Source organism: Pristiophorus japonicus, chromosome 20 (genome assembly GCF_044704955.1).
Source record: "Pristiophorus japonicus isolate sPriJap1 chromosome 20, sPriJap1.hap1, whole genome shotgun sequence".
Classification (NCBI taxonomy): domain Eukaryota; kingdom Metazoa; phylum Chordata; class Chondrichthyes; family Pristiophoridae; genus Pristiophorus; species Pristiophorus japonicus.
In genome coordinates this window covers 2426078-2436049 of record NC_091996.1, presented here as the reverse complement: position 1 = coordinate 2436049, position 9972 = coordinate 2426078, and the positions used below count along the sequence as shown (strand labels likewise).

General features: G+C 58.7%; 1 protein-coding gene across 1 annotated transcript in view; it reads right to left on the bottom strand.

Annotated features, from left to right (window-relative positions):
• Window positions 1–256: 256 nt before the first annotated feature.
• The window catches only part of surf1 (SURF1 cytochrome c oxidase assembly factor), a 29023-nt gene continuing 19307 nt past the window's right edge, over window positions 257–9972 (bottom strand). The window contains exons 4-9 of the mRNA XM_070863344.1: window positions 8104–8186; window positions 7141–7332; window positions 3389–3461; window positions 2879–3041; window positions 1325–1406; window positions 257–415 (exon numbers count right to left, since the gene is read on the bottom strand). Of these exons, the coding sequence (XP_070719445.1) occupies window positions 349–415; window positions 1325–1406; window positions 2879–3041; window positions 3389–3461; window positions 7141–7332; window positions 8104–8186 (660 nt within the window). The 3' untranslated portion in view covers window positions 257–348. The remainder of the gene's footprint in view (window positions 416–1324; window positions 1407–2878; window positions 3042–3388; window positions 3462–7140; window positions 7333–8103; window positions 8187–9972) is intronic.

Here is a 9972-nt window from a genome sequence, read left to right as displayed (position 1 = left end):
GTAGGAGTTCTGAGTAGAGCACTTGTTGAGGAAGTCTCCAGTGCTTTGAGGTGCCTGCTGTATATAGTCCATGTCTGAGCCATATAGGAGGGTGGGTATCACTACTGCCCTGTAGACCAGAAGCGAGGTCCTGGTCTTCAAACACTGGGAGCACCTTCACCACCACAAGGGTAACAAATGCTGGCCTTGCCAACATCCCATGAACAAATAAAGATTTAAGTGGAAGCTCGATAAACACACGAGGGAGAAAGGAATATGACATGCTGATATCAGTTTTATTAGAAAATCATTTCAGTGTCATATTTCCCAGACACAAGGCGATTGGGACTCCTCTGGATCTGTCTGTCACTAGGCGGGGATTTTCCGGATGAATTTCTGGAACCACATGTAGGATGTAGCTGTACACAGCCCATACCTTTCAAATCAAACAATACATGAGTTATACACAGTGCAGCCATTCTGTCCCAGATACCGGAACTGAGAGCTTACAACTCCGAGCATTTGATAGGCTAACCCCACCCACCTGTGACAGACTAGATCCCGCACTGGTCTCCTTAGAACTCATCTTAGTGTGGAGGCAAGTTATCCATGACTCTTATCATTGATGATTGATAACCCTAACCCTAAACTTGGCTGAGGGATGATGACACCTTACCTTTAAACGCCGTAATTCAGCATGGCGGCCCCAACGTGCAAGGATCAGCAGCAGGTCGGGACCTTCAAAGGAGCGTACCTCTTCCAGGTACAGCGTGTGCTGGAGAGCGCCTGGACTGGAGTGTGAGCAGGAGCGGCAAGTGATCGGGGCCCAGGAGAGGCGAGGGCCCAGGGGCAGCACGGGCCCAGCCCACACTGCGATATGTGAGCGCACTGGGTCCCTGCAGCAGAGCAGGTCTCCAGTCGTCCTGGTTAACCCTTGCCCCTGGACCAAGACCTCGCTCTGTCAAGCCCCGTGTGGTGGCTGGTGTACAATGGTCACCCCACGTTAAAACAATCTACCCACAGGCATCTTCCACCCTTCAGGATGTAGTTCGGGATCCAGAATATTAGATTCTTCATTGAAACAGCTGCGAACTCAGTCGTGGAAGTAAGTCATCCTCGATACGAGGGACTGTCTAAGATGATGATGGATAAACACATGAGGGAGGAAGGAATAGAAGGATATGGTGATAGGATGACATGGGTTGGGAGGAGACTGGTGTGGAGCATAAACACCGGCACAGAGCAGTGGGGTCAAATGGCCTGTTTCTGTGCAATGATTTTGAGACATACTGAACTTGTCCTCAGTGCAGCACTCAGCCCTGTGACAACTGCCCCATAATCTTACCAGGTGATGATGTACTGCAGGTGCTCATTCCTCAAGGTGACTCGGGTCTGCCCGCCAACTGGACCTCCAGGGACCGTGCTGTCTGTAAGAGATAGTGCAGCGATCAGAGAGATCCGGCCTGGTCATCAGATTTATAGTCAATCACAATCACGCAAAGAAAAGCAGCTAGACCCAGGCAGGCAGGGCACACAATCCTGGCTAAACTGGGAGACATACACAAATCACAAAATAGCAACACAGGTTAACAAGGCCATCAAACTAAGCAAACCAGACACTGAGGTTCATTGTTCTAGAGGGCTAGCAAGCAAGGCAGAGAGGTTATGTTAAACTTGTATTGAACCCCAGTTTACACCACACTTGGAGCATTTTGCACAGTCCTGGTCTCCATATCATAAAAAGGATATCGAGGCACTGGAGAGGGTGCAGAGAAGATTAACAAGGATGATACCAAAACTGAGAGGTTATACCTATCAGGAAAGACGGAACAGGCTAAGGCTCTTTTCTCCAGAAAGGAAGAAGGCTGAGGGGTGACCTGATAGAGGTCTCTAAAATTAGGGAGGGGTTCGATAGAGAAGATGTTTCCACTTGTGGGGGAGATCACAACTAAGGTCCATAAATATAAGATAGTCACTAATAAATTTAGGAGAAACCTCTTTACCCAGAGAGGGGTGAGAATGTGGAACTCGCTGCCACAGGGAGGGGTTGAGAATAGCATCTGTTTTAGTGATGTTGGTTGAGGTATAAATATTAACCCCAGGACACCGGGGAGAACTCTCCTGCTCTTCTTCCAATAGAGCGTGTGTTTTTTTTAAATGTCCACTTGAAGTGGCAAACGGTTTAACGTCTCGTCGAAAGACCTTCCTCAGTACTGCCCTTCCGACAGTGCAGCGCTCCCTCAGTACTGCCCTTCCGACAGTGCGGCACTCCCTCAGTACTGCCCCTCCAACAGTGCGGCATTCCCTCAGTACTGCCCCTCCGACAGTGCGGCGCTCCCTCAGTACTGCCCCTCCGACAGTGCAGCACTCCCTCAGTACTGCCCCTCCGACAGTGCAGCACTCCCTCAGTACTGCCCCTCCGACAGTGCGGTACTCCCTCAGTACTGCCCCTCCGACAGTGCGGCACTCCCTCAGTACTGCCCCTCCGACAGTGCGGCACTCCCTCAGTACTGCCCCTCCGACAGTGCGGGGCTCCCTCAGTACTGCCCCTCCAACAGTGCGGCACTCCCTCAGTGCGGGGCTCCCTCAGTACTGCCCCTCCGACAGTGCGGCGCTCCCTCAGTACTGCCCCTCTGACAGTGCGGCACTCCCTCAGTACTGCTCCTCCGACAGTGCGGCGCTCCCTCAGTACTGCCCCTCCGACAGTGCAGCACTCCCTCAGTACTGCCCCTCCGACAGTGCAGCACTCCCTCAGTACTGCAATGGGAGTGTCAGCCTGAATTGTGCGCTCAAGCCTCTTAAGTGGGATTTGAACCCACAACATTCTGACCCACGGGAGAGAGTGCGACCCACTGTGCCACGCTGACACCTTACTGCACAGTGTTGCGTCAAGTCTTACCGAAGTTGGCGTCGATGAGGATGGGTTCAGTGCCCACAACCTGCGCCATTGCGTCCAAATCCCGGTAATGCCAGCAGTTATTCTCCACGTCATTCTGTGGTATAAACGGTTTGCGAGTTTCCGAGAGCCGAACGACCCCAATGATCTCAACCTCATCGGTAATCTAGGAGGGGAGACACCGCACGTCACAACATCCCGAGGAGCAGATTCCCCAGTCACACAGAATGCAGAGACTGCCCCAGCCATCGTCGTCCCGCCAGTGGGCACGGGCCGCTGTGTCTCAGGCTGCAGCCCATTCACTGGCAAAGTCCCAACACCAGACTTTCATAACGGACAGGTCACTCAGTGCATCCCCACAGCCCATGGACACTCTCCCCGATCACGGTCCCAGTTACTCTCCCCCCCCTCCCCCGCCCCCTCCCCCGCCTGTTCCCCCACCCTCTCACCTGCCCGTTCCCTGACCCCCCTCCCCCCTCCCTCCCCCTCCTGTCCGCTCCCCACCCCTCTCACCTGCCCTTTGCTGCGTGTCTCTGGCTTGATCTTCTTTCTCGGTACGAAGCCCCTGTTCACAAGAATTCTCACCCTGAAATCAATAAATACATAAGACAGTTCACCCAGAGGTCAAGCACCCAAGGAAAGTGCTTTGAATTTGATTAATGCACTATGATGCGGCCACTGGGTGGGGCAGTGGGTTAGACACAGGCTGATGGACTGAGTGGCGTTTCAGTCTCACCCTGCTGTCGTCCCAGGCGACTCCAAGACTGGCTCTAACTTTGCACTAATTGGTAAGTTCAATCAGAAAGGCCAGAGGAGACGGTCACACTAATGCAGCCGAGGGGGCAAAATCCATGCTGTACCTGCCCTGGGAGTGTTTGATGGGACAGTGTAGAGGGAGCTTTACTCTGTATCTAACCCCGTGCTGTACCTGCCCTGGGAGTGTTTGATGGGACAGTGTAGAGGGAGCTTTACTCTGTATCTAACCCCCTTTACCTGCCCTGGGAGTGTTTGATAGGACAGTGTAGAGGGAGCTTTACTCTGTATCTAACCCGTGCTGTACCTGCCCTGGGAGTGTTTGATGGGACAGTGTAGAGGGAGCTTTACTCTGTATCTAACCCCCTGTACCTGCCCTGGGAGTGTTTGATGGGACAGTGTAGAGGGAGCTTTACTCTGTATCTAACCTCGTGCTGTACCTGCCCTGGGAGTGTTTGATGGGACAGTGTAGAAGGAGCTTTACTCTGTATCTAACCCCCTGTACCTGCCCTGGGAGTGTTTGATGGGACAGTGTAGAGGGAGCTTTACTCTGTATCTAACACGTGCTGTACCTGCCCTGGGAGTGTTTGATGGGACAGTGTAGAGGGAGCTTTACTCTGTATCTAACCCCCTTTACCTGCCCTGGGAGTGTTTGATGGGACAGTGTAGAGGGAGCTTTACTCTGTATCTAACACATGCTGTACCTGCCCTGGGAGTGTTTGATGGGACAGTGTAGAGGGAGCTTTACTCTGTATCTAACCCTGTGCTGTATCTGCCCTGGGAGTGTTTGATGGGACAGTGTAGAGGGAGCTTTACTCTGTATCTAACCCTGTGCCGTACCTGCCCTGGGAGTGTTTGATGGGACAGTGTAGAGGGAGCTTTACTCTGTATCTAACCCGTGCTGTACCTGCCCTGGGAGTGTTTGATGGGACAGTGTAGAGGGAGCTTTACTCTGTATCTAACTCCCTGTACCTGCCCTGGGAGTATTTGATGGGACAGTGTAGAGGGAGCTTTACTCTGTATCTAACCCCGTGCTGTACCTGCCCTGGGAGTGTTTGATGGGACAGTGTAGAGGGAGCTTTACTCTGTATCTAACCCCCTGTACCTGCCCTGGGAGTGTTTGATGGGACAGTGTAGAGGGAGCTTTACTCTGTATCTAACCCCGTGCTGTACCTGCCCTGGGAGTGTTTGATGGGACAGTGTGTTTCAGGCAGCGAGAGTGAATCAGTCTCTGGCTGTACAGGATGAGTGAAAGACTCTGTAATGCCCCCTCACTCTCTCCTGCCACATTGCCCCATTCTGAAATGTTAAATTACCAAACATGTATGTCGGGTGTCGATTAATTTCCCTGAAAACCATGATCATATCAGCATGAAAAACTGAATTGTTTGGCCATTTTCCTAGTGTTAAAAATTACATTTAATATCAAATATAAAAGGTCTGTGTGGGTTGTAGAAAGGTGTCGGAGAGGCGAAAGGGGAGTGAGCTGGGAGGCAGTCTTGGGATCAGTAACTGTGGCCACTGACCTCGGGTTCCATCCCCCGATGATCTAATTGAATGGCCTCTTGTTCCTGTGTAACAGGCTCGAGGGGCTGAATGGGCCTCCTCTTGTTCCTGTGTAACAGGCTCGAGGGGCTGAATGGCCTCCTCCTGTTCCTGTGTAACAGGCTTGAGGGGCTGAATGGCCTCCTCCTGTTCCTGTGTAACAGGCTCGAGGGGCTGAATGACCTCCTCCTGTTCCTGTGTAACAGGCTCGAGGGGCTGAATGGCCTCCTCCTGTTCCTGTGTAACAAGCTCGAGGGGCTGAATGGCCTCCCCCTGTTCCTGTGTAACTGGCTCGAGGGGCTGAATGGCCTCCTCCTGTTCCTGTGTAACAGGCTCGAGGGGCTGAATGGGCCTCCTCCTGTTCCTGTGTAACAGGCTCGAGGGGCTGAATGGCCTCCTGTTCCTGTGTAACAGGCTCGAGGGGCTGAATGGCCTCCTCCTGTTCCTGTGTAACAGGCACGAGGGGCTGAATGGGCCTCCTCCTGTTCCTGTGTAACAGGCTCGAGGGGCTGAATGGCCTCCTCCTGTTCCTGTGTAACAGGCTCGAGGGGCTGAATGGGCCTCCTCCTGTTCCTGTGTAACAGGCTCGAGGGGCTGAATGGGCCTCCTCCTGTTCCTGTGTAACAGGCTCGAGGGGCTGAATGGACCTCCTCCTGTTCCTGTGTAACAGGCTCGAGGGGCTGAATGGCCTCCTGTTCCTGTGTAACAGGCTATGGGGCTGAATGGGCCACCTCCTGTTCCTGTGTAACAGGCTCGAGGGGCTGAATGGGCCTCCTCCTGTTCCTGTGTAATAGACTCGAGGGGCTGAATGGCCTCCTCCTGTTCCTGTGTAACAGGCTCGAGGGGCTGAATGGACCTCCTCCTGTTCCTGTGTAACAGGCTCGAGGGGCTGAATGGCCTCTCCTGTTCCTGTGTAACAGGCTCGAGGGGCTGAATGGACCTCCTCCTGTTCCTGTGTAACAGGCTCAAGGGGCTGAATGGCCTCCTGTTCCTGTGTAACAGGCTCAAGGGGCTGAATGGACCTCCTCCTGTTCCTGTGTAACAGGCTCGAGGGGCTGAATGGGCCTCCTCCTGTTCCTGTGTAACAGGCTCGAGAGGCTGAATGGACCTCCTACTGTTCCTGTGTAACAGGCTCGAGGTGCTGAATGGCCTCCTCCTGTTCCTGTGTAACAGGCTCGAGGGGCTGAATGGACCTCCTCCTGTTCCTGTGTAACAGGCTCGAGGTGCTGAATGGACCTCCTCCTGTTCCTGTGTAACATGCTCGAGGGGCTGAATGGCCTCCTCCTGTTCCTGTGTAACAGGCTCGAGGGGCTGAATGGTCTCCTCCTGTTCCTGTGTAACAGGCTCGAGAGGCTGAATGGACCTCCTCCTGTTCCTGTGTAATAGACTCGAGGGGCTGAATGGCCTCCTCCTGTTCCTGTGTAACAGGCTCGAGGGGCTGAATGACCTCCTCCTGTTCCTGTGTAACAGGTTCGAGGGGTTGAATGGGCCTCCTCCTGTTCCTGTGTAACAGGCTCGAGGGGCTGAATGGATCTCCTCCTGTTCCTGTGTAACAGGCTCGAGGGGCTGAATGGACCTCCTCCTGTTCCTGTGTAACAGGCTCGAGGGGCTGAATGGCCTCCTCCTGTCCCTGTGTAACAGGCTCGAGGGGCTGAATGGCCTCCTCCTGTCCCTGTGTAACAGACTCGAGGGGCTGAATGGACCTCCTCCTGTTCCTGTGTAACAGGCTCGAGGGGCTGAATGGCCTCCTCCTGTTCCTGTGTAACAGGCTCGAGGGGCTGAATGGCCTCCTCCTGTCCCTGTGTAACAGACTCGAGGGGCTGAATGGACCTCCTCCTGTTCCTGTGTAACAGGCTCGAGGGGCTGAATGGCCTCCTGTCCCTGTGTAACAGGCTCGAGGGGCCGAATGGCCTCCTGTCCCTGTGAGTGTTTGGGCTCCTGGCGGGCACTGGCAGTGTAAGACGTACCCTAGGTCCGTGCAGTTGAACGGAGTGATCACGTTGGCCCCGGTCTCCGTGCTGGATATCAGGCGTCCGGCGTCGCGAGCCTCCTTGTCCGGGTCCACCCGCGATCGAGGAAGGATGTAGAGCTCCTTGGAGTGGTCAAAGGTCCCTCGTACTCTCACCGGCCTGTACTCCAGCTGCTTCAGCTCCAGCTGGCTGTGGGGCACAGGACGCAAGGGTTAAAGCTCGTGTCGGCATGGAAACATCGTCAATAAAACAATCCGTGCAATCCCTCCTCCCCAGGACTGACCCCAGGCGTCAAACTGTTACTCTTCAATCTGATGGGTCATTGCGCTCTCGCCTTCAGACCCACCTCTCAGCAACACTGGCCAGTACTCAGTGCAAGATGGTCAGGGGTTGAGGGCCGGCTGCACTGAGCTGATGGTCAAAACCTCACAGTTTTAAAGACTCTACGGTAAAATGAATTACGGGGTCAGCCTCACTCCGGGTAGAGGGGCAGGGGTCAGTGATACTCCGGGTAGAGGGGCAGGGGTCAGTGATACTCTGGATAGAGGGGCAGGGGTCAGTGATACTCTAGGTAGAGGGGCAGGGGTCAGTGATACTCTGGGTAGAGGGGCAGGGGTCAGTGATACTCTGGATAGAGGGGCAGGGGTCAGTGATACTCTGGGTAGAGGGGCAGGGGTCAGTGATACTCCGGTTAGAGGGGCAGGGGTCAGTGATACTCTGGGTAGAGGGGCAGGGGTCAGTGATACTCCGGGTAGAGGGGCAGGGGTCAGTGATACTCTGGGTAGAGGGGCAGGGGTCAGTGATACTCCGGGTAGAGGGGCAGGGGTCAGTGATACTCCGGGTAGAGGGGCAGGGGTCAGTGATACTCCGGGTAGAGGGGCAGGGGTCAGTGATACTCCGGTTAGAGGGGCAGGGGTCAGTGATACTCCGGTTAGAGGGGCAGGGGTCAGTGATACTCACTCCAGGGGAAGGGGCAGTGGATCTGTTCGACTTCTCTCCTTCAGTTCCTCTATAAGCCGCAGTTTCCATTTCCGCCGTTGAACCTAAACAATGGAGGGTGAAAGAATGAGGCACCTGGACACACAGCCGTCCAAACACAGAGCCCGCGCCCGGACACAGAGCCCACGCCCGGACACAGAGCCCACGCCCGGACACAGAGCCCACGCCCAGACCCCGCGCCCGGACACAGAGCCCGCGCCCAGACCCCGCGCCCGGACACAGAGCCCGCGCCCAGACCCCGCGCCCGGACACAGAGCCCACGCCCAGACCCCGCGCCCGGACACAGAGCCCACGCCCAGACCCCGCGCCCGGACACAGAGCCCACGCCCGGACCCCGCGCCCGGACACAGAGCCCGCGCCCAGACCCCGCGCCCGGACACAGAGCCCGCGCCCGGACACAGAGCCCGCGCCCGGACACAGAGCCCGCGCCCGGACACAGAGCCCGCGCCCGGACACAGAGCCCGCGCCCAGACCCCGCGCCCGGACACAGAGCCCACGCCCAGACCCCGCGCCCGGACACAGAGCCCACGCCCAGACCCCGCGCCCGGACACAGAGCCCACGCCCAGACCCCGCGCCCGGACACAGAGCCCACGCCCAGACCCCGCGCCCGGACACAGAGCCCACGCCCAGACCCCGCGCCCGGACACAGAGCCCGCGCCCGGACACAGAGCCCGCGCCCAGACCCCGCGCCCGGACACAGAGCCCGCACCCGGACACAGAGCCCGCGCCCAGACCCCGCGCCCGGACACAGAGCCCACGCCCAGACCCCGCGCCCGGACACAGAGCCCACGCCCAGACCCCGCGCCCGGACACAGAGCCCGCGCCCGGACACAGAGCCCGCGCCCGGACACAGAGCCCGCGCCCGGACACAGAGCCCGCGCCCGGACACAGAGCCCGCGCCCGGACACAGAGCCCGCGCCCGGACACAGAGCCCGCGCCCGGACACAGAGCCCGCGCCCGGACACAGAGCCCGCGCCCGGACACAGAGCCCGCGCCCGGACACAGAGCCCGCGCCCGGACACAGAGCCCGCGCCCGGACACAGAGCCCGCGCCCGGACACAGAGCCCGCGCCCGGACACAGAGCCCGCGCCCGGACACAGAGCCCGCGCCCGGACACAGAGCCCGCGCCCGGACACAGAGCCCGCGCCCAGACCCCGCGCCCGGACACAGAGCCCGCGCCCGGACACAGAGCCCGCGCCCAGACCCCGCGCCCGCGCCCAGACCCCGCGCCCGCGCCCAGACCCCGCGCCCGGACACAGAGCCCGCGCCCGGACACAGAGCCCGCGCCCGGACACAGAGCCCGCGCCCGGACACAGAGCCCGCGCCCGGACACAGAGCCCGCGCCCGGACACAGAGCCCGCGCCCGGACACAGAGCCCGCGCCCGGACACAGAGCCCGCGCCCGGACACAGAGCCCGCGCCCGGACACAGAGCCCGCGCCCGGACACAGAGCCCGCGCCCGGACACAGAGCCCGCGCCCGGACACAGAGCCCGCGCCCGGACACAGAGCCCGCGCCCGGACACAGAGCCCGCGCCCGGACACAGAGCCCGCGCCCGGACACAGAGCCCGCGCCCGGACACAGAGCCCGCGCCCGGACACAGACACACATCCCAGAGCCGCCCAGACACAGAGCCCGCGCCCAGACACAGAGCCCGCGCCCGGACACAGAGCCCGCGCCCAGACCCCGCGCCCGCGCCCAGACCCCGCGCCCGGACACAGAGCCCGCGCCCGGACACAGAGCCCGCGCCCGGACACAGAGCCCACGCCCAGACCCCGCGCCCGGACACAGAGCCCGCGCCCAGACCCCGCGCCCGGACACAGAGCCCGCG